Source organism: Cynocephalus volans, chromosome 14 (genome assembly GCF_027409185.1).
Source record: "Cynocephalus volans isolate mCynVol1 chromosome 14, mCynVol1.pri, whole genome shotgun sequence".
Lineage (NCBI taxonomy): Eukaryota > Metazoa > Chordata > Mammalia > Dermoptera > Cynocephalidae > Cynocephalus > Cynocephalus volans.
In genome coordinates, this window is record NC_084473.1 from 2,193,269 (window position 1) to 2,217,469 (window position 24,201).

The 24,201-nt window shown below is 40.6% G+C and overlaps 1 protein-coding gene across 1 annotated transcript in view; it reads left to right on the plus strand.

Annotated features, from left to right (window-relative positions):
• The window catches only part of SNTG2 (syntrophin gamma 2), a 264,787-nt gene that overhangs the window by 163,489 nt on the left and 77,097 nt on the right, over positions 1-24,201 (plus strand). The window contains exons 12-14 of the mRNA XM_063078807.1: positions 2,575-2,691; positions 15,090-15,161; positions 20,643-20,849. Of these exons, the coding sequence (XP_062934877.1) occupies positions 2,575-2,691; positions 15,090-15,161; positions 20,643-20,849 (396 nt within the window). The remainder of the gene's footprint in view (positions 1-2,574; positions 2,692-15,089; positions 15,162-20,642; positions 20,850-24,201) is intronic.

A 24,201-nucleotide genomic window follows, 5' to 3' on the forward strand; every position in this document is an offset into this window, starting at 1 on the left:
ATCATACACAAATTCAAAGGCTTTGACCATTAATATTTCTCACCAGAGGAAATATGTGTTTTACAGATTTTAAGGAACCTTAATGCATGTGCCAGAGACCTGCAGAAGCAAGGAGGATTGGACTCCATTATTTAGTGATTTTGTTTGTTTGTTTTTTTCTGGATTATGATGAATTTCTATTTCCTGCTTCTTTCTAACTGGTTGGTAGTATGGCGTGAATCGTGGTATGACTCCCAGTAATAAATATAGTATGAGAACAGATTTTTTTGTGCTTGCTGCTAACTCTTAAAATTTTGCAACAACTTAGAGTTCACACAATTTCCTACATTTTCTAGAAATTCTGGTTTTGCATTTTGATGGTAATCAATAAAAGAAAGATCATCCATTCAACCGTCCTAGTAAGTACAATAAACACGTCCACCCTGCTGCAACCAAATGACTGATAACTTCTCAAGAAGCTACAGACTTAGCCCTTTATAATCAAGATTGGTTTGTAAAGCCTCACCAGATATTCAGTGCCTTCTTATGAGCTTTAGCCATACAGACATTTACAAATTTTAGATAACTAGTACAACTTAGTTAACGACATATGCCTAGTCTTCATGCAATGGAATCTTATTTATTTCTGAAGAAACCACTGGCATAATATTCTTTTTCTCATTTGTGCAAGTCACTGTGTTTTCAGTTCACTGTTTTAGTAACTGTGCTTGAAATCGTTCCTATCCTAAATAAAATATACAAATCATTACACTCATGCAGCAGTGAGTTGGGAATTAAGTAATCACACAGTAAATTTATGTCAATTTTAGAAACATCGAACATCTGCTAAGTTAGCTGAAAAATGCAATGTTTTTTTATCAGTGGAAGTCGAGCACATCATATGTTTTGTAGCAGTATTAATGGTAATTCTATAACCAACAAACATGTATCTCTACACCCCAAACAGACAAAAAGGGAAAAAGTTAATTGATTTCATATTTTTAAATCGTCTGTGTATTCACCCCTTGAAATCCAGAGATGTTCCAGGAGTGAACTATTTCTTAGTGGTTTCACAGATTATTGCTGGCATCTGAAAAGCATCTCACTCGCTCTCCACCTGCTGGCACTTTGTGACAAGGTTTCCTATGGCACAGTTGTTACCACGAGAGACGGGCAAGTCCAGTCCCATTCTGTGATGAGGAACGGGGGGTCAGCTATATTTAGATGTGTCCATGCCACATGTGGAATAAAACCGTCTTGTGTTATTATGACATTCACACCTATCTCATGGATGTGGCTCCCAAGTGTTCATTGGACACAAGGTAAACTCATAAGGAACTTACATATTCACGAGCCAGTGAAATATGTACGTTACTCTGAAAAGCTCTGTGTATCTAGGCAGCCCAAGACAAAATAAAAACTTTAAATGCACTGGATTATTTGTATTCAACACTCAAAACCACAATAACTTTAACCATGAACATAGGTCGGCCTTGGCTACCACTCTCAGCAGAACGATACTATTTAATTTTATCTTTTCCATCACTAGAAATACTGTGTGTGGAAATCTGATTTTTTTTTTTTTTTAACTTTCATCTGGCATCTTGATGACCTAGGAAGTCTTTCATCAGGTATAAGAGTGAAAGTTGTCAGTGGTTTATCGAGTAAATAATTGAAACAGGAGATGCCCTACCTGCAGCTCCTGCTAGCTGTTAATGAGCCCACTCAGCTCCTGCCGAGGGCCTGTACAGGTGCACAGAGTTCCTAGCAGTGAAGGGTGCCCGGGCATGGCTGGTCCCCATGTTGAAATAGCTCATAGGACAGGATCACTTGATAAAATGGTGGGATGGCTATGATAATTTGTTTTTAATTTTTTTTAACATTTTAGTTTTACATTTTTATTGCATGGGAATATGTTAATTGATTTATCTTAAAATGGCAAAATGAGGAAATCAGAAAATTAAAATGAAATTACTCATACCGCTTACTACAAAATATGTTGTCACATTAAGATTTTAGGTAAAACAGGGATTTATTTTTATACATTAGTTTGAATTCATGCACTGAATTCTTAATTATATTATTACTTCCATTATGATTTTGAATCATATTCTGATTTTTATAATTTGCATTTTATGTCACAGAATAAAAATATTCAATTATAAGAATTATTGTAAGAATTATTTTTGTTTTTTTCCAATGGTGAGGAAGTTGAACTGTGAAGGGAACCCTAATCCTTTTTACCCATATGCCAACTTAAACGTTTACTACAGAAATGGAAAACATAATTAGCTGTTTTCACAACCTCATAGAAAAATCTGGAATACTATAAATCCCTAACAGACTGCCACTCAGTATTGTGTTTTTAGAAACACACCCAACCAACAACTCAAACGTATCTGAGAAGTCCAGCCACACAATTCCTATTTGGAAACTTGAAAATTGATCTGGACGTGTCCAGGTCTGCCCGGTCTGCTGATTTCAAGTGTGCTGAAGCAGTGGGAGTGCAACGTGTCACTGCAGTTAGTGTCCGTCCCTATGAGAGCTTCTCTTTTTAAAGCCTGGTTTTTAATTTTCAGAGGTTTCCCTCTACAGATTGTGCACATGGGGTGGGTGAGCGAGAGACTCCAAGGTGCCGGCTCCTCTCAGACCTTCCGATCCAAGTTCCTAGCGCTGAAGGGCTCGTCCTTCTACGTTTTCAGCATGCCTCCGGTAAGGACACCTTTGAAACTCCATGGGGAAGGGGTTGTCGTTAAGGTTGTTCACATGAGAGAAGCAACAGTTATGGAAACACGCAAAGACAGAGCGCCCAGTCGCACCCTGCTCCACCCCTGCACAATTCTGCTTGTGCATTAACTGTCTATTTCTTGCTCTAATTCATAAATCAATCCATTTCTTTCTTTCAGTTCAAATAGCCATAAAAACATTAGAGTTTTTCTGCTAAAATACCAGCTGGCTTGGAGGTGGGGATTCCGAAGGATCCAGGTCTTAGCACATCAATAACATGATTGAAGAATCAAAAAAACAAACAGCACAGCCCGTCTCTTTACACATTTTTAGCTTAATGCCTGAATAATGAAATCTAAAAACCCTCACTTTCCTTCTTTCACGTCTTATTGAAATAAATAGCCTGCTCCAGTGGGGTACGTAATATAAATTTAATGCTGAAAGCTATAGTTCTGCAATTTTCTTGTCCAATTTGCACCTACACCATTCTCCCCAAACAGACCAAATGTTATGGGGGTACCTGCCTAGAAGTTTATCAATTAAAGCAACTTTTCTTTTTATGACTCTGACAGACAGAATGGCTAACAAACAAGAAAACCTGATGGCTTTGGGTATCTAAAAATTTTGGATTCAAATTATATACAGTGTTGATGGGACTTTTTGCCAATTAAAATTAATGAAAAGGACACAATCAAGTTCCATCTTTGACATGAAGACATTGTATACTGCAGGTTTCCTATTCATTCATAAGTACGGCTTATAAAATAAGCTTTTTATTTTGGAGTAATTTTATATTTTCAGAGATGTTGCACTGGCAGCTCACGCTTCACTCAGCTTCCTGATGTGCACGTCTTGCACAGCTATGGCACTATTGCAAAAACTAGCAGTGGTGCAATGGCCCATTTTCTTCACATTGATGCACGTCACAAATGCCACATGACACAGGCAGGGCCTGACCTCCACTGTTCAGATTTGCCGGAAGCAAGCAGCACAATCTCTTATTTCCATAAATATCTTGTTTAGAAATTTTAAATCTGTTCCAATGTCTGCTCTAAGGACAAAGACTAACTGGCAGGCTGAAATCCACAGGATGCAGCGTCCTGCTCCTTTGGCACCTGCAGCAGTTCCGGGGCCTCTGAGACACATAGACCTTTAACTGCCTCCCCACCTGGCTTCAACAGTACTGATATTCCAGCTCTTGTATTCTCTTTCTTTCCTTCATTTTTTTTTCTTTAAAGTTTTAGCTCTAACATCTTCTGAATTACAGGTATTTTAAGAATATGTGGCATATTCTACATTGTCATCATGTTTTAGTCCGTTTTGTGTTGATATAACAGAAATACCTGAGACTGGGTAATTTATAAAGGAAAGAGGTTTATTTGGCTCATGATTCTGGGACAGCTGCATCTGGCATGGGCCTCAGTCTGCTTCTATTCATGGCAGAAAAGCAGCAGGCAGCTGGTGGGTACAAGCAGATCACATGGCAAGAGGAAGCAAGAGATAGAGAGAGGGGAGGTGCCGGGGTCTTTTTAAGCAACGAGCTCTCGCGGCAACTAATAGAGCAAGAACTCACTCATCAATCCCCCCTCCCCCAGGGACGGCATTAATCCATTCATGAGGGATCTGCCCCCATGACTCAATCAGTTGATTGATTCTCAAATCTAATATATTCATACTGGGTGATCTCAGGAGTATTGGAAGACTCAAAATAGGTAGCCCAGGCCTCATGTGCCCAACCCAGGCCAGCTTCCACCAATGTCGGGGGCAAGGAAAGTGCTGTAGGTCCCACCAGGTTTGGTCAGAATGACCTGGATTGGTGCTTATCATAGACTTTCGTGGAACTCAGGGGTTCCAGAAACCCAAATAGGCACTTCACAAGTCAATAATTGCTGAACAACAAGGGCATGAAACAGGCTTCTTCACTGTGGTGTCATGACAGGGGACACTGTGCTGCAGGATGCTCAGGGCGGGTGCAGCCTGCTGCGTGTGCCTCACTCTCCTCAGTCAGCCCGGCTGCTGCACTGATCTCAGCCTGACAGAGGCAGGGTGTGCACGGCATTGCCGGCACACGTGATTCCTTTGCCGCTTCCAGTGGACACATCTGTACATTATGTCACTCGATTACTGAGACCATCAGGCGACATATGAAAGAGGATCCCTCATTTATTGATGAGTGTCAGATGCAGGCAATCTCAGAGCCTCACCTGATTGCCATTGTGACGGTTTAATTGCAGATACTTATTGTATGCAAATGAGAAGAAATAAAAATAGGTATTTTCACTTTTAGCGACATGTTAAACTGCCACATTCACAAATATCTTTTTCCTCATCTGAATCTTGCTTTTACAAATGAAGGTCATGTGTAAATGAAATAGTAAGTAAATTTACTCAATGAACGGTTATTTTTGATAATTTTAGTCAAAATCCTCTGCTAGGAGCTCATGGATAGCATTAACTGTATTTACTATGAGAATATTCTTAAAACTCGTTTAAAATCTAGACTGGTGTTCTTCCCAAGTGTGCATAACGAGCCTTCATTCTGGTGGGAAAGCAGTCGGAAAGGCACTGAGAAACCTCTTGGGGGATCTCCTAGTTCCCAGGGCTGACCTGAACTGAAGCTGTTTCCTAGATTTCCATTCCAGCAGGGCCCTGTCAGTGCTGTGGCTGGCTCGAGGGTCACTGATGTTTGCTGGAGGTGCACGTTCCCTTCCAGATGAGAGAACAGGAACATGCACAATGTGCAGATCCAGATCAACATAACTGCCCCACCTCGATCCAGCCCGTATCACGTCTTAGGGAATCCAGTGTAAAGGAAATGCATTGAAACCTTTTGCCTCTAGTTATTCCTCCTGGTCCTCACTACTATAATTTGTTGTAAATTTGTTTACTTACACCCAAAAAAGTAATAAATACAGCTAAACAACTTTCCTTCGGTATTCATTCATATTTTGCTTAGTTGTAATCAATGACTCTCTGTCTGTGTTTGATTTTGAAATTGTTTATTTAAAGAACTCCTAGTGTATCTGAACCTGAATATAAGTTGTGCTTGTTTTTTCTCATGCCTGTGACTACAATGCTCTGTTGTGGCTGCAGGGCTTGGTTCTTAATTGACCGTACTGTCATCTTGCTGAAGCTTAGGCAGACACTACCGCGGCACAGAGCAGTCGCTGTGACTCACATCCCTGGGATGAGTGCCTCGTCCACAAGGAGACGGCATCCTGTCACCAAGGATCTGAGGACAGAACTTGGTTTTGGGGAGGAGGTGGGGTTTGGGAGGCACAGAGGACTGGAGTGCCTGTGCTGCAAAACACAAGTCACATGTGTGTGGGTTGAAGGCAGAGCTAGAGACCACATGACCAAAGTAGAGGGCTGGGAACTACTCCCTAGGCGACACCAAGCCCAGCTCACCAGTTTCGTGCTGGCTTCAGCTGCTCTGCAAATTCCTCCTCTAGTCCAGGCACTCAGTCTTTTTGCCATGCTGTGGCCTGGTTCCTTTCTTGGTCACTTAAACAATTTGAAAACAATATAAAAGGAAACAAGCCCTGGGAATTGGTTCTCCCAGGGCATTGCAAACAGCCTCTGCCCCTTCTCTCGGTCTCTCTCTCTCTCTCTTTGTCTTTCCACCTCTCTCTCTCTTTTTCCCTCTGTCTCTCTCCCCACCCACCCCCACCCCTGTTCTTCTCTCCTCCCAGAGTCTCTTCTTCAAGCGCCTTTCTAATTCCGGTGATGCAGAGTTTCATCTCTGGCGTAGGGCAGGAATGGCACCTTACCTTGTGATAACGACCTTCCCCGGTCTTTTCCTATCCTAGGGAAGTTATCTAGTGTCTCATTTTTCTTCCAAATAAAAGCACTCCTGAAATTTCCTAGCATGGGATTTTTTTCATTAACTTCTTACTTCTAATCATTTCTGCAGAAGATGACTCACCACCACATCCGGTCTCTTTTCAGAATCATCAGCAGGGACTTCTTTTGGTAATTGTGGTTCTAATGATATAAAGAGGCTGTTTTGATGGAGTTTGGCCAGGACCAGGTGAATCTAGCCAGTCATGTCAAGCTCCAGTAAAACTGAGTTAGCCCCGCATGCTCCCATCAACGTCAGACTTAAAGAAGCGAGTTGCTAGCATCTATCTGGACCTGACTGCTGGCAAGTTAGCCTCTGTCTCTGAAATATGACTATTTTCTTATGCTCAAGTAAGCCCGTGATTTTATAATGTAAATTTTTGAGTAGAAATATAAGTTTGTTCATATGTCAACATGGACCTCTCAGTCTCTGAAGCCCTTGAGTATAGCAGCACTTATGAAGTGCACGTAGACACACACACACACACACACACACACACACACACACACACACACACACCACTTGTTGCGTTGGGTTGCATGTGGACGTGAGAGGGAAAAGTCGAGAGTGATTCCCGCTGGTTAATGATGCTGCTGCTCACCAGGATGGGGCATGACGGGAGGAGTGTGCTGGTGAATCCTGGATCTTTATACATTTGAAATGTCTAAAGATATCCAAAATGAGATTTCTGAGTAGAGTTAGATTCACCTGTTTTGAGTTCAGGGTAAAGATCTGGAAAGCAATATAAATTTCGGAGTTGTCCATACCTGGATAAGTCCTAATGCCATGAGACCATGGGTGCTTTGTCGTTTATCTAACTGGGTTCTTGATTACAAGATAAAGAAGCCACTGGCTTCTTCTGGATCTGGAAAACTTCCAGTTTTTCCAGTGGTAATCAATACCAGCAATGCACAGGAAGAAATAAAAAGGTGAATATGGTAGGGTTTGTAAACATTTAATCCAAAAGTTGGATTGAATTGACTTGTTTTATTTGCACACATCTTAACGTCTTCGTGAAATTTTTAAATTCTGTCACCTAAATTGTCTTTACTAAATGTCACCTGAAAAATGATAGCAAAGTAGATGCCTTCTTGAGAGGGTTGTCGTGAGATAAGGGACAATGACTGATGAGGGGGTCTGTCTACGGGTGTTCCTGTTCCTGACCTGGGAGCTCCTCAACGTTGCACTCATACTGCTTCCACCGTATCTAGGATCATACCTAATGTACGATGCTCCTTGATTATTAATAGAATAATCTATAAGTATTGGAGGATATTAAAACTTTTTGTTTGTGCTCAGTGCTTCAGAAATGTCATCAAATCATCTCTAAAGAGAATATGCAGGAAAAATTAACCCTTCAGCATTTTTTTGTGGGGGGTGGTGGTGGTGAAAATAGGCCAGGAAGTTTCAAAAGTATCTTCTGATTTAAACCCCCAAACAACTTTGAGAAATTACCAGGAGAAAGCAAAAGATAGACTACTTACGAGTTTTTCAGACCTTTACAGTTTGTGGGAAAAGGTAGGAGACGAGGAAATCTCCATCCAGGTGCACTGCCTAGTCCATCTGGTCCACCTGGACCACGTCCCACTGTGTTCCTCGATGTCCCAGGACGGGGAGGTCTCACCACCCAGAGGCAATGTGTGGTTGAATCATCATTTCCCAGATTCTTGGAAAGATTCTCAGTAGTTCATGTCATTAAAGGTAGAAATGATAGCTGTTTTCATTTCTATTTTAATTCAATAAAGAAAAAAAACAATGTTAGTAATTTCCTATTAAAATGGAATAATTTGAAGACCTCAGAGTACCTGTTGTGTTAACATGTGCAAGAGGAAGGTGGAGATTAGAAAAGTACAAAACACAGAAATTCCAAAAGAATGCAAAAGCAGAATTTCCATGTATTTTTTTTGCATTATTTTGATGCTATGTATATAGTTTAGCACATATCTATTTTAAAAGACAAACACACTTGAATAATTCATTTGTAATGTGTTTTAGATGGGCAGGCTTTGTGTTGAACAAAAATATAAAGGGCATTATGTAGCCTGGGTAACTCATTAAGTAGGAAAAAAAATCAAAATTTGCCATACGTAACAGTATAATTTTGGTTTAAAATGAATCGCGTAAAATAATTATTTACGTATTATCCGAAATAACAAAAGTATATTGTAAAAGAGTGTGGGAAAGATTTTATAAAACAATGAAAAAAAAGTATTATGCAAAATCATCAGGAAATAGTGGCCTAGTAGAAAAAGTTGTAGATTAATAATTAGAAGCTACAAATTCTAAACTGCATCTTTCCACTTACTGACCAAGGAGTTTTGACAAGTTACTTACGCACTTCATTCAAGAGTTTCCTTAATCATCTGACAGAGAAAATACATCCTAGCTAGAATGCCCCACAGGGTCATGGTGAACCCTGAAAAACTTAATTTACATATTTATAAATGTGATTGAAAACCCTAAAGCATTTGAATCTAACAGGCAAAGTTTTACTATTACTATTCAGCAACTTCTCATTGTATAAGCAATACACACAATATGGTTAGTTTGTACATATATAAATAAGTAAATAAATATATATACACACACACATATACATATATATGTGTGTGTGTGTATATATATATATATATATGTATGTATGTATGCTTTTATTTATTTTATCCTGACATTAAACATGAGGTTTCGGATCAGAGACAATTGATTATGTGCAGCACATCTCTATACCATTTCCCGTGCCCCAGCCCCACAGAATGCTCAGAGAGAGCACGTGTTCCCGCATATGCAGAAGTTTGAGCCACAGAGAGGAAGTCCAGAGCTATGACTCCCAGAGCTCATGCAGGTGCTTGGCACCTGCCCACCTCCTGTCCGCAGGAGGAGAGAGGCTTTATCTTACTAATCTCAACAAGTCCTCTCTTGGAGGAGGAAGTGGAGGCTTCTGGTCCACTACACTCTGGAATGTAAACAAATGGCTTTGGGGTACGTTTGCAAATGTCTCCAAATGATCCACTCTGACTTCCATGGCCCGGTGCTGCATGATCAGCTGGAGGCCTTGACTTTTCCTCCTACAGCCCCCGTAAGGACACTCATGAGGACTTGTTTCTCAGCACTCTGTGCCAGAATACTTAAATGAATTGTAGAAGGACCCAAAGATTCTTATGACAAATAATTTAGGAAAAATTAAAAGATAAAGTTCTTCATTCAAAGATGGTTTCTGACCCCCTTCAAAATGAGGTGGAGGGACGATATTGAAAGAGAAGACGGGAAATGAGATGGGGAGGACGAGGAGGAATAGGGGCAGAAGCAGCAAATGTGTATTTTACAATTCAGTGATTCTTTGGAGAAGGAGCCAGGCCTAGCAGGGAGGGTGCCAAGTCCTCTGTCTTCCCAGCACACTAAGAAACGCTGAATAAGTTGGGATTTAATCCTAGACTATCATCCTCATCTCATACACTGCACTCTCCATCATTAGCCAGAATATTTATTACTGATTTGCAAATTGGAATCTGAAAGATGATGCTTCAGTTATTTATGTTTTTAAGCATTATTAGAATGTGTTGAAATAAGTTATAAAGTCAATTTTACAGCATCATGTAATACTAACATATAGGTTATGTAGCAATTCCCAATGTATATGTAAGAAATATTGGCAGTAATTTTAATTAGGCAGGCATATTCTACTATTTAAAAATTTATCTGAAAATAAATAATTTAAATTAGTATTTGTAGAATGAAGGAATATTAGACAATTTTGTATCTAATGTAGAATTACTCTATATTTTTCTGGAGCTATATTTTCATTGTTTCACAATCATTTAAAAGATATTAGGATATTCATCTTATAGTCTGAAATTTTTGCTCTATTTCAAGCCAAATGTGGTTAGATAAATTAAAAAAATATCAACTGTTATTTTGGGGAAAATGTAGTGATTCTACGTGGTTACACAACCATTGGTCTTTTCTTTCACAGCATGAAGTCTGGTTATTTCCTTGTCTGTAATGGGCTGGTTTGAAAAAATCGAGGCACCAGCATGCACTGTTTCCTCATCCTTCTGGATCACCAGGAAGCCACATGGCAGCTGTTACATTTCTCTCCTCACACACAAACCTTCTGTCAGAGGAGATAAGTGACTGAAATGGCTCAGGCACATCATCTGTGTCTGTCCCTCTTACCACTAGAAGTTTTTGCCCCTTTGTACAGAACAGGTGTAGTCCTGAGAAATGGAGTGTGAATTCGCTCTAGTGTGCTGCATTGGGGATCCTTTTATTTGAGGAAATTATGTCACAGAGAACTTAGTTTGCAGAATGAGGAATTGTTCTGTGAGAAGAATAATGGTTAAATTTGCATCTTCTTTGTAAATATAGTTTTCTTAGTTCACCACTGCTCTTTCTCTCCCAACTGCTGTCTTCCTTCCTTTCCTGGTAGAAGCCGTCAGTCTTTTTACCCTCAGATTGTTTTTTCACAAGATCACTGCACCAGAGTCACTTTATAAAACATCACACCCACCAATGCTCATATAGATCATCTGGGAATCTTTTTAAAAGCACAGGTTCTGATCTGGTAGGTCTGGGGTGGACCTGAGATTGGCATCTCTGATGAGTTCCCAGGTGACACAGAGGCTGCTGCTGTGCATACCACACCTTGAGAGTCCTTTTTACAACATCAATAACCAATTTACCTAAAAAATGAAAAATCAAGACCTCTGAGCCCCACTCCAGACTTCCTAAACCTGCACTACTTCAATGGCGCCCAGGAATCAGCATTGTGATGGGCTTGGCAGGTGACACCTGGCTATGCTTCGGGTCAGAAAAGACACAATAAATGCCCTGCTTTGGAAAAACACTCTAGAATTCTATTTTTGTCACTATGCCACAGACTGTGAAAATCTCCAGTTTTGAACCTTACACTTATTTTCTCATTATCTCTATGTATTCTGTGTATATCGAGAGAGAGAGAGAGAGAGAGAGAGAGAGAGAGAGAGAGAGAGAGAGAGAGAGAGAGACTTTAATTTTATGAACATAAAGCTCAATTTAGCCTAATTTTGTCACAATTTTATTCTAACAACTGGTCTACCCTTTGAACTAGTACCTATCCAATTTATTTCCAATTTATTAGATGCTTATCTTGGGTATCTTGGAAATGGTTTTATCTTATGTAGTCCCTATCTGTGTCATTGTTATGTCCAGTATTGAATTGTTATAGCCTAGACAGTTTCTAGAGCTATAACTAATAAAATAACAACTTACAAGAGCCTAAGGGACAGAAAGAATAGTTTGGTGATAATTTTCTTCAGGCAGAAACTTAGAAGGCCGAAGTAGAGAGGTATGCTTACCATGTTTGTGAAGGGCCAGGACCATGCTCTACCAACCTAGCTTTGCCCAGGCCGCATCTGGGTTCCTGGTTGCATTAACAGACGTGCTTTCCTCGGAGTGGGCCAGCTCGTGCTGTCTCTCCTGGCATCTTCCGTGCAGGAGCCTGAGGGTGGGCTGTGTAAGTGAAGACTAACCTGAGAGCGGCCTTGACTTGTGAGAGGGAAGGGACACCTGCCAGGGCTGTCAGAAAAGGCATCGGGGGTCACCTCTGAGCTGAGCCTTTAAGAAGAGGTTGAGATCAAGTAAACAAGGAAAAGGGCAATGAAGAGAAAAGCCTACTTCTTCTTCTTCTTTTTTTTTTTTTTAGATTAATAGACTTTTTTAGAGAGCTTTCAGTTTTCAAAAAAATAAGCAGAAAGAGTAATTGTATCCCCCTCACCCCCCATTATTCCCGACTAGTAACATTGTGCTTTTGTGTGATACATTGTTACGGTGGAGACAATATTGATACATTAGCAGTAGCTGAAGTCCTCAGGGTCTCAACATGGCTTCCAGCAGCTCTCAGGATTTTCTTCAAGTCCACAAAGGAAGTGGTTCCACCCCAGAAGTCTGAGCATCTTCCAATTCCTACCTGTCTGTCTCTGCGTGAGGCGCATTCTCTGTCCTGAATGAACCACGGTAGCCAAGACGATGAGATGCGCAGCCTGATTTATGTGCTTTCTGCACCTCCTGTCCCTGGGTTGGGAGCACAGACCTCAGGAGCTCAGGAGCAGGGAGTGGAGAGGGGTCATCTCCCAGGGTAACAGAGTGACAATTGACAGGAAAATAAAATTGAAGGTGGACAGCAAAAAAATACCGATGGCTACTACAGAAGTGCAGAACGTACTGCACAGAAAGTAGAATAGCCATGAAAGAGGTCTGGATTTCACAAATGGTGAACAGCGTGGCTCTTGTCAAGCCTCACCTTAGAACGTTACTCTAAAGGCCTGTTGTTCTACCATAAGGGAAATGCATTTGGTGTAACGTAATATCAACTGCAATGCACACTGAACAGATTAATCACAGCAATGTTACAATGTCAAAAACCTAAAAGCAGCCTAAAACGTCCATCACAAAGGTAAATCTTAGGAAAATGATAAGCCCACATACTGAAATTCCAAACAGTCATTAAAACTGTATTTCTGAAAAACATTTAATGACATGGAAAAAGGCTGACGGTGTGAACTATATTTTGAAAACATAAAATTATGAATGTGTTATGTATATTTTCAGCAAAGACTAAACTATTAAGGGAGGATGCTTCTGAATAATGTTTAGTGATTTTTTTTTCCGTATTTTCTAGATGCTCCAAAAATAAGCAACATTGTCATAACTGGGAAAGTTAAAAATGGTGTATACATGTTTATTTTCCAATGGTACAAACAGCCCCTGGGCTCTGGCATTAGGAGGTACTGCAAACCGCCAGCCACAGTGGGAGCTGGAAAAGCTGAGGAGGGGAAAGGGGAGATGTTTGGAGAGACTGGTGGGCAGCGATGTTGAGTTTAGAGTGATGTTTTGTTTGAGGCGTCCTTCAGCATTGCTGCCTCGGCTCTCAGCAGGAGGGGCGCTGGAGCCTGTGGCTTGTTAACTGTGAAATGTGCACCTGACACTGTCTCTAGCTAATTCTAGATGTTACTCTTCTGGTCTCACTGCTGTACCAGGTCCAAAAGCAACCTTCAAGTTATCACTCCAATTGACCTGAACCCTTTTAAATTGAACATTTTTTCTTATTTTTTCATTGTTCAAATAGCAAGGGGTTGACTGTGGAGAAATTAAATGCTAAATGGCAACATATTAGTGTGATTTTTCACATCATTAATTTACAATTGGAGAAAGATTCTGATTTTGATGGCTTTAAAATGATATGTCTCAAGCATTTTAATTTTTTAAAATTATTTTTATTTATACATATTTGTGGAGTAGAGAGTTGACTATCAGTATTTGTGCACAGTGTCTTGAGCTTTTTGTTTGGTGGGATGACTACTAGACAAGGTCACCATTGATTAAATACATAGTAACTTCAATGTTTCTAAAACACAATACCATGAACTTTTCATTATTTTTACTGGTTGAAACAATAAGTGCAGGGCCAACAAAAATCCAAATTTGTTACACTGTTGAATATTTCAGACTTTTCTACATGAAATACTTTAACTTAGGGATCACATATGTGAACATGAAGTGTAAACACACAGTCCTTGGAAAGTAGATTATATCGATAATTATTATTGTTAAAATAATTGTGAGCTACAATGTCAGTCCGATTAAAACAACATGCTCAATTAAATTGATTAGTTAATACGTTTTTCATTCATTTCTGAAATAAATTGACTAGTAAGATTAGACATAAAGAGCAAAAGACCGTACATAGTATTTTCTCTTTGTTGACGCACTCCAGCAAGTACATAAACTCATTCACTCTCACAGGCAAACTCGCCACTCTCTTAGATTCTCTAAATTTAACCTGAAATTGGTCCTTAATTTACTCTAAAAGGAATCTAAAATGAATTCCTAAAATTATGCCCAACTGTGTTTAATAGATAAATTCCTATATTACCACATTCTTGTATCAATAATGTTTCTATTCTTTTATTTTTCTATTTATTGAAACATAGTTGATTGTACATATCTGTGGGGTACAGCGTTGATTATCATTACCTGTGTGCAGTACGTGATGTTCAGGTCAGGCTAATTAGCATATTCAGCTTTACACGTTGTCATCATTTTATGTGGCCCTTAGCAACTTCTCACCAATCCCCCTTTCCTTCCCCCTTTCCCACCCCTGGGGCCTCAGTTCTAGTTTCTCCTTTTGAAAGTTCAACCAGTGATTGTGATGGCTGTATCTTTATTTATATTTATTTATTTTTTAGCTCCCACTTATGTGTGAGGACATGTGGTATTTCTCTCTGTGCCTGGCTTACTTCTCTTATAATTTTCTCTGAGGTCATCCGTGTTTCTGCGAATGGCAGAATTTTGTTATTTTTTACGGCTGGGTAACATTCTATTCTTTTCATACTGCATATAAGCAGAGGTGAATAAATGATTATGCATCAAAATTCACAGTAGCACGTAAAATGTAGTGTTACCAATTGTGCTAATGGTGGCTGAGGACTCCATCATCGTAAATGTCTAAATTCTCCACCTAAAGTAGCATTTTCCTTTTCACGTATATGCTTCATATTTCTTGCAGGTGAGCACATTAGACTGGGTACGAGCAGAAAGAATCTATAACCTCTGTGAGGTGTTATTTAAAGTTCACAAGGTAGGTATCCTTTGCACTTTAGATGCTTCCCTGTAACTAAGATGTCCCTTTGGGATTAAAGAATGAAAGTTATTTGATCACTGCACTGCATTAAAATGGTGAAGTGACATAAAATCCAGATACTCCCACTGTCCTGGTCAATGAAGTTATCATCCTGTTACTCATTAGGGCAGATGAAAAGATGGGGTGTGTGTGTGTGTGTGTGTACGTATGTGTGTTTGTGTGTAGGGTGTGTGTTCCAGGGGAAGGGTGTGTCTTAGTTACTTCCAGGTACAATAATATACTCCAGGAACTTTTTTTGTTGTTGTTGCTGTTGCTGCTAAGGTTGTTCTTAAGTTTGTTAAGGTTGTTTTTAACAAATCAAATGCAAATTTGTGTCTTGAGAGCTTTTTTTTATTTAAACCTGGCCTAGGCTGACCAGAATAACTAATATAATAATTCTACTTCTATTAGAGGGACTGTATTTGGTGTCAGACAGTGTTTGCCTAAAAAAGGCAAAGTTTTATTCATAACAATTTCATCAAGCTTTCAGAATAGTCCATTTTAGTTGGACAATTCCAAGTAGTTAATCCATTGCCACAGAATCAATGTTTACTGTTTCTAATAGGACGACACATCACCCTGTGATGCGCGCATTATTTTAACAAGGATTCTTGGTGTAAAAGGAAGCCAGGGGTTAACCATTCATAGAGTGTTGGTTAGAAGCAGGTCACTGGCCAAGCCCACAGAGGAGGGGAGGGGAGTGGCACAGGTGGACAGAGGAGGTGAGACCACCGAGGTGTCTCAGGTGGAGACACCTGCCTGTCCCAGCATTCTGCTTCATGGCTCAGTCCCAGTGACTCCGACACAAGCTGATCAGCAAGTTCTGATGAAATGGAGATACCGCTCATTTGACATTTCTTATCAATCCAACATGGATCTGGTCCCTGCCTTGTGCCAGGTATGGTCAGGATTCAGTGTGAAAGATGCCGCCCTTGCCCCGAGGCATGAGGAAGTGCAGGAGGAGCTTGTCTTGCCAGGTGCCCTTCTAAACTAAATACACTCCAAATCCAAAGCACAGAGACAGTTCTCAGGTGGCCAAAGGTGATTTTCTAATGCGCTGTCTTTCCAACTGTATTCAACATAAAACTATATTCTATTCACATTACAAATACCAGCTTTTGTTATGTAATACTCCGTTATTAGCCTGCAAACCTAAAAAGTACACTTATTTTTTCAAATTAACATTTGTGAACCTCAATTAATTATGCTCATTACAATTTTCATTGGTATGGATATGAAACATTTAAGATATTTTATTTTAATAATCAGATAAAAACGTTATTGTAGAAAAATAAGCTTTACTTCTTAGAAAATTTCAAAAGCTCTTAACCAACAATTGGATTACAGAAGGCATCAAACTGAAATTAAATTTATCAAAAAAAAAAAATAATGAAAATGTTGAATACCATAACCTCACATGTATATGTTATTAAATCTTCCCCCTGCATCAGCCCAGCTGGCTCCTGGGTATTCCCCAGGATGAATGAAATCTTCTATCCACCGCCCCCCATAGGGTCTGGTCAGTTTGCTGTTTGTCGTTCTTAGGGCAGTGGTTGATGTAGCCTTGTCCAGAGCATGTCACCCACTCTGACACCTGCCCGAAGCCCACAGGTCCAGCAGGACACGACACGTCTGCTCCCAGCCTGCCCAGTCTCAGAAGTCTAACTACAGTGCAAAGTGAAGACTGTTATTAGATGTCCCTATTTTCTGGCATAGGAGATCAGTGTACTGCATAAAGAAACCTTTTTTCTTTTGTCTTTTTCATGCTGGAGTATACAAATCAAAGTAGGAAAATAATGCATGTAAAATGAAAGTTAAAAAATATGCATTTTTAATTTTCTGAGAATTTTACCCTAAAGAGTTGTCAATCAAAAGTTAGAAGTTTTGAATGAAGGCTTATGTTTTGATGTTTGGCTCATTTCCTTGAATTGATAATATCCTCAAAAATAATTCTTTCACTCTGTTTGTAGTTGCTTTATTTTAAATTTAGATCTAGAATTTTAGACTGCCTTTAATGGAAATACATGCAAGGGAAATTCCCATAATAAAATTATCAAAATGGTAAATAAACGTATTTCCAATTTCTGAAAAAATCATTTGGCTGCATGTTTCTGTATGTTTCTATTTTTGTTGAGCACATTGACAATAAGGGGAAGTAAAAGGCCTGGTGAATGTAATCGAGGCTCTTCATCACAGTTTATAATGAGCAATAGTAAAAATTAAAGTCAGCTCGTGCGCTGGGCATGTCCCTCAGAACCCCAGGGAGGGAGCAGGAGGGAACGCCAACTGCGGCTGTCGCGGAGGCGGCTCAACTGGCTTCCGTTGCTTTCCTTTTTAAATTTTTCTGTTTTCTAAATTATCTGTAAAATGAGTACATTATTTTCAAAATCATAAAAAAGGAAGGCATTATGATAAAATGACTCTCTTGGTAGCTTATATGTATAGAATTTCATTCATCAAGTTTCCACAAAAGAATTTTGTAGAATTTTTTGTGTTTTTTCTGTGTTTTACGTACGGTCCTCATGACCGCATCATGGCTTTGTTTCCACCTTGCTTACGTCTGAGATGTTCTTTCGATGTAGAGGTGTCTTTAAAGGATAATCCTATTCAATATGTGTGGTTCTTTAATAAAGTATAGAGCCTTCTCTTTTTTTATACAACTCATTTTCCCAGAAAGATTATAAAAAATATTTTTAATCAATAAACATGCTATGATGTGGTTATGAAATCATAGAATTAACCGGGAGATTGACGCATCAAAGGCAATAAACTCAATACAGTGTGAATAATGGCAAGATGGTTTCTATATTCTGTGTGTAGAGGGATTCCTCAGCATTGGGTTAGCTGGAAATGTTGTTCTAGATAATACAGTTGCTGATTTTGTCAGGAAGACAGTTAGCAGAAGATTAGACATCAAACCTAAATGTACAGCGTGGCTCAACCTTGCCTTGAAGAAGTGTGTTTGTGTGGAAACAGGTAATGAACATCTGTAAATTGAGGATGCACGTGCCATGTGCTCTATCTGTGTGTCGTTGAAGGACCATGACAACCTTTTTTGTTATGGCTCCACTTTATAGTCCAAAAGTCGAGGCCCAGAAGTTAGCTGCTCCAGGTCAAACAGCTCATAATAGGTCAAGAAAGGCCTCGGGTCTTGTCTCTCTAACTCCAGGAGCTGCTTTCCATTTCTTACAATGCACGACTCTCCAGCTACAGCCAGTAGGAGGACATTCGCCTCTCCATCATCGTGTGCTGCCGTGTCAACACCTTCTTCTTTAGTTAACAATCTTTGATATTGAAGTTCAGGAGGTGTAGAAATAATTCTGCAAAGTAAGGTCAATGACTGATATGCTATTCTTGGTGTATGACATGTAATTCTATTTATTGAATAACTCCTGTGTGTCTCAATCTGAGATGGAGGATCGGAGGGACTCCAAAATTAAGGTGCAGTTTCTGTGCTTGAAGTTCATTTAGGGCTAGGGACATGTACACACCACTCACACTCATGCACACACACCATAGGTGGCGAGTGTCCAGATGATGCAGAAAGTAAATGTGCAAGTCTCTGGGTGACAGAGCAGGAGGCACAGGAGGTGGAACCCTGCAGAGTCGGCTCAGAGGCAGCAGAGTGAGTGGAGGTGCCAGGAGAATCCACTTGTCCACCCTGGACAAGTCAGTGTCATTTTTCCCTCAAACCTGTGCCTAGAAAGCACACATTTCAAATAAAACCATCTGTCTGACTGCTGAGTTCATGAGGATTTGGGGAGCAAACTTTGAATGTAAGTGTGAACAGGTGTGTCCTGCTTGGCTGGATGCACAAGTCAGTTAAATTATCTCAAAATCACGACGTGAAGACTCCGCACGTGGGCGGGCTCCTTCTCCTGCCTGCCGCTGTGTGCCGAGCTGCAGGAAAACCTCCCACACTGCTCAGACATTGAGAAACCTGGACCACGGTGTCTTCTCTCATTTTCCTTCACTGTGGGGAGACTGGAGCAGGCAAAGTCCACTTCGAAGTGCTATCTATGTCCCAGTGCAGAGCTGTGCATGGGGTGACTGAGTGGATGGGTGAACTGAAGGCGAAAGTGGTGGAGAGACAGGCAGAAAAACAGAGACACAGAGAGAGAGAGAGAAGAGAGAGAAACGGAGACCGAGAAAGAGAGAGAAAGATAGACAGAGGGACAGAGGGATAAGAGAGATAGACAGAGACAGAAAGACGAAGAGAGAGACACAGAGGGAACGAGAGAGATACACATAGACAGAGAGATGGGAAACAGAGACAGAGGCCAAGAGAGAGAGACAGAAAGACAGAGAGAGAGAGAAAGACAGATAAAGATAGAAACACAGAGAGAGACACAGAGAGGGAACGAGAGAGATACACATAGGCAGAGAGAGAAAAGAGAAACAGACAGAGAGATAGAGAGACAGATGGAAAGATAAAGAGATGAGAGAGAAACAGAGACAAAGACAGAGAAAGTGAGAGACAGAGAAAGAGATAAATATAGACAGAGAGATAAGAGAGAAAGATAGAGAGAGAGAGAGAGATAAACAGCGACAGAGAGAGAGACATCAGGCAGGTCCTGATTCTGCATATTTCCACCTGTTCCACACGGTTGGCCTGACAAAGGTGACCACTGGGAACACAGTCGTCCTACACCTGACCTTGAGATGAGCGAATCCTGATTTTGGGCTGCCACTAGATGAGCAGGTACAGGCTCAGGGAAAAGACGTTGGCGGGCCCCAGGCTGCACCGCGCACCACGCTCCCGAGGCCAGAGTTGCAAAGTGGTTACAGGTTGGTCTGCGAGGAGCTGTAGTTTGTGTCTTCTGGATGAATTATGAACCAGAGCTGAATGACAGTTCTTCTTTGTTTGCCTGTTAGCTTGCTTTGACCTTTGCTTCTGAACATATTTCTGCAATATTTACTGTATTCAGTCAAGGCCTTTGGGTTAACATAATGACATCTTGGAGGACTAAGTCTCCTGCGTGCTTCAGAGGCAGTGTGGGATAGTATGTTATTCCAGGACAATGAACATAGAGCGAGGAAGAGCCTGATGATGTTGCAGGGACTCCCAGGTGCAGGTGACGCTGTTGTTTCCAACATTTGCTGGTCTCACGCTAAACATGAGCACAAAAGTCCTAAGACATTTGTTTTTAAAGTTAAATAGAAAAAAAGTCGTCATTGTCAGTATTTTAAGGGAAAAGCACTTACAGATACCTGGGAGTTAGACATAATTTAATTGCAAATATTTATGTGCGGCTCATTTCCACACCAGCTATGTTGGAGCGGGACACCATGCTCCTGGATTTGCCTGCACACGTGTGACTCGAGGTCACGTTGACCGGGCAAAGCCAGCACCTCTCCCTCCCTATCTCCGGTAGACAGCGGGTGGTTTCCAGCTCTGCGTCCCAGCTCTGCGTGCTTTCAACCCATGCTGTCTTTCAGGTCTGGCTCGCGGACAACTGCTGGTTGCGAGCAAACCTGTATCTGGGCCTTCACGACTTTGACGCGGAGGACCAGAGGCCGTGCTGCTTCAGTGTCATGGTGGGCCACGGGAGGAGCCACTGCTTCAGCGTGGAGCTGGGCAGCGAGCTGGCCGCGTGGGAGAAGTCCTTCCAAAGAGCCACGTTCTTGGAAGTTCAGAGAATGGGGGTAAGTCAGCACCTCACCCGCTTCTCACCACACACTGACACAGGACACCTGAAACCCAGGAAATTTAAGTATGTGTGTAACAACTTATGTCAGAAGATGGGAGTCTTCAAAAGGTGAGCACTTGTCTTGAGTGTCCATGTCAGATGAGCTTTCGCACCGAGCATGAGCTCAGTAGGCAGCATTAGCCATTCTTGCGGAGGAGAGTGGGACAGAGCTTTTTGCATCCATATTTGTATCTGTGCTTATATTTAATGTGATGAAAGGACTAAAACACTTTCCATCTGGGGACTCAACAGATGTTACAGCCAAATTCCTGATAAGTGATGAGACTTCTCATAGGAGGTTTCACAGGAGACAGACATATAGGTTACGGATGAACGTAATGTGTCGTGAAGTTACCTGGAAGTCTGTAATATTTTAAGGCAATTAATGGCCCCTCCTCCCAAACTTAATGGTCCAATGAGGAACATAAAATACTTTGTGTGTCTGAATTGCTTTCCCTTCTCAATGACAGCAAATAAATCACTCTCTGATTTGAATGTTTGTCACCTGCCCGGATAAGGAAGAATGTATTGTGATCCCTGTTATCGTAAACAGTAGGATCCTTTCATGGGGCATAGGTGGTGCTAGAAAAAAGAGTGACAGAAAATAAATGAAGCAACATATCACAGAAGGGATTTAACTCCACACAGAAGGTGTGGGTTCATTCCTGGTCTAGTGTCAATAACTCCAAGAATGTGAATTTAGTAACTAAAGACAGCTACTTCATTAAAAAAAAAAAATTATATATATATATATATATTATATATATATATATATATATAATATATATATATATATATATTATATATATATATATATATATATATATATATATATATATATATATATATATATATATATATATATACATATAAGCTGAACGTGAAGAGTTTCTGGGTGCTTATTTACTTCCCTTTGAGGCTGTCAAATGTATAAAGACTCCTTGATGTGCTGCCATGTGCAGAGCAGGAAGTACCCCTGTGACAAATGCACACTCAAATCTGTGAGTCTGCGTGACGGGGTCACACCTGGATGTTCATAGAAAGTGAAGGTCCACACCCCTCCCCCTTTTCCCCAGGCCACAGTGACCTTCTCCTTGAGTTGGGCATCATTTTCTGGAATTCTGGTTGTCTCACGGTCATATCAGAACATTTATATCTGAGGCATCCAATTCATTGAACCATCACAGAACATCATATGTTGAAAGGGAAAATACTAAACAGAATCCCCCATCTGAAGGACTTATTCAAATGTGCAATGACCTTCGGCCACTTAGAATTCATCAATACTGAAAGTCGGAGGCATTAGATGGCAAAATGAAAGAACACTCCCCGGACGAGGTGAAATTTCTGAATAACATGTGTTCTGACGACAGCCGTAATCATTGTTTCAACACAGGAATCAGAGAACTGGGGAGACTTCTCTGTGCTATATTTCCCCTCTTGTGCAGGGAAATATAACAGTGTACCGCACTTTAGAATTTCTTAAAAGTCATGTTTTTCTCCTGAAACATGCTGCCTCCCATGTGCCAGAGAATGAAATAATTTGAAATTTACTAGAGCAGTTCCTGACATACTTCAGACGCTCAATAAATAATGCCCTAGATTGATTACTCTTGATTGATTAGCACCACTATGTTTCTTTTTTCCATCTTTCATCTCTGTTTTTGCTTGTTTCACTAGATTTTTTGCACTATGGGAAAAGTGGAAAAGTTCGATTTTATTCCAACCCAAGAATCACAATTTTAAGTCTCTGGAATATTTACATGTGTGTAATGTTAGTGACATTGCTTTTTCCTTACTGAGTGCAGTGCGCTGTGGTTTGATTATTTTCTGTGTTCGTTAGCTTACCTATCACTTCTCTGGAAGGATTTCTGAATGATAACCTAGCACCTTTCGCAATCTCTGGATTTAAACTCGTGATATGCCTTCACACTACTTTCTCAATGTGTCCTACGGTGGGGACAATACATTTCACAGAAAAACCCTAAATCAGCCATGAGTAGCTCGGTGCTTGCCATTGGACCTTCTCTGTCTCAATGTTATGTTCAGTAATGCTGTGATAAATAGCACCTGTATTACAAATACTATCCAAAGTTATCTGAACCCAAAGTCAACATAAGTGAGCGTGACAGAATAAAAAGCTCTCCATGGCTCTGCCTTCTCTTGGGTAGAAACGTCAACATGATGTTGTGCATCCTTCAAACTGTTCTTTCACACCTTCCAGCGTATTTTTTTCTTTTTTCTTAAAAATATATTCACATATACATATTGTTTTTTAATGTGCCAGATATTTGTATGTTTTTTTCCATCTCAATTCATCTAAATTTTTGTTTATATCAGCAATATCCTGTTAGAATTTAAAATGGATAATTACCCTGATTTGAGCATTGCATATTGCACACAGGTATTGGTATTCAATGCTGTACCCCACAGATATATACAATGAATTATGTTTCAGTAAAAAAAGAAAGGAGAAAAAGAAAATGGAAAAAAAGAGATCTCTTTCATAACAGTAACACAAAAACACACATATAACATATCTGTATCTGATAGGTTGCCTCTGGCTACAAGTAATAGAAATCTCTTATTCATAGGACTGTAAAAATAAGGAATGTTGTTGTTGTTGTTGTTTCATATAACAAGGTTTTCATATCTCCACCTGCTGGGCTCTGAGACTTAGGATCTTGCTTAGGGTGGCTCCGCTCCTGGGTGCAGCATGCCTGGCAGAGGCGAGAGAAGTGGGACACTTTCCTGTCAATGTTCAGGGATGAGGGGCATCTCCTGCCCAGGGGAACGCCGGCCACCCCTTCACCTGACTTTGCCAGCTTAGGGCATGAATCCATGAAGACCAAAGCACCTGCCAAAGGAATGCCATCTGCTGACCGGCTTCTGCTAGCCAGCATCCACTCTTGGGATTGAGATTGAAGTTGGCTTCCCCTAAAGCTCTGTGAAAGAGGGATGGATGCATTCAAAACAAAAACGAATTTGTGCGAAAGGAAAGCGTGCGGGTCGGGTAGAAGAGGCAGAGAGCGGTGTGCACCACGCGCCTGAACGACAGCATCGGTGGGACTTTCTGATGGAAACAAGGGAAGACCTGAATACAGAGGTTTGTCGTGTCCCCATCAACTACTAAAACATGTGCGATCGTGGGCCGATGGCAGAGACAGAGTTTCCATGTGTGCACTTCCTAGAGTGGCCACAGGCCCTTCTCTTGTTCCCTCCAGCACTGTGAATTACTCACACGGTGTTCTTCTCAAAATCTTGGCAGGACATTTGCACAAACGGCTGCTAGAGGAACAAATGGTTGG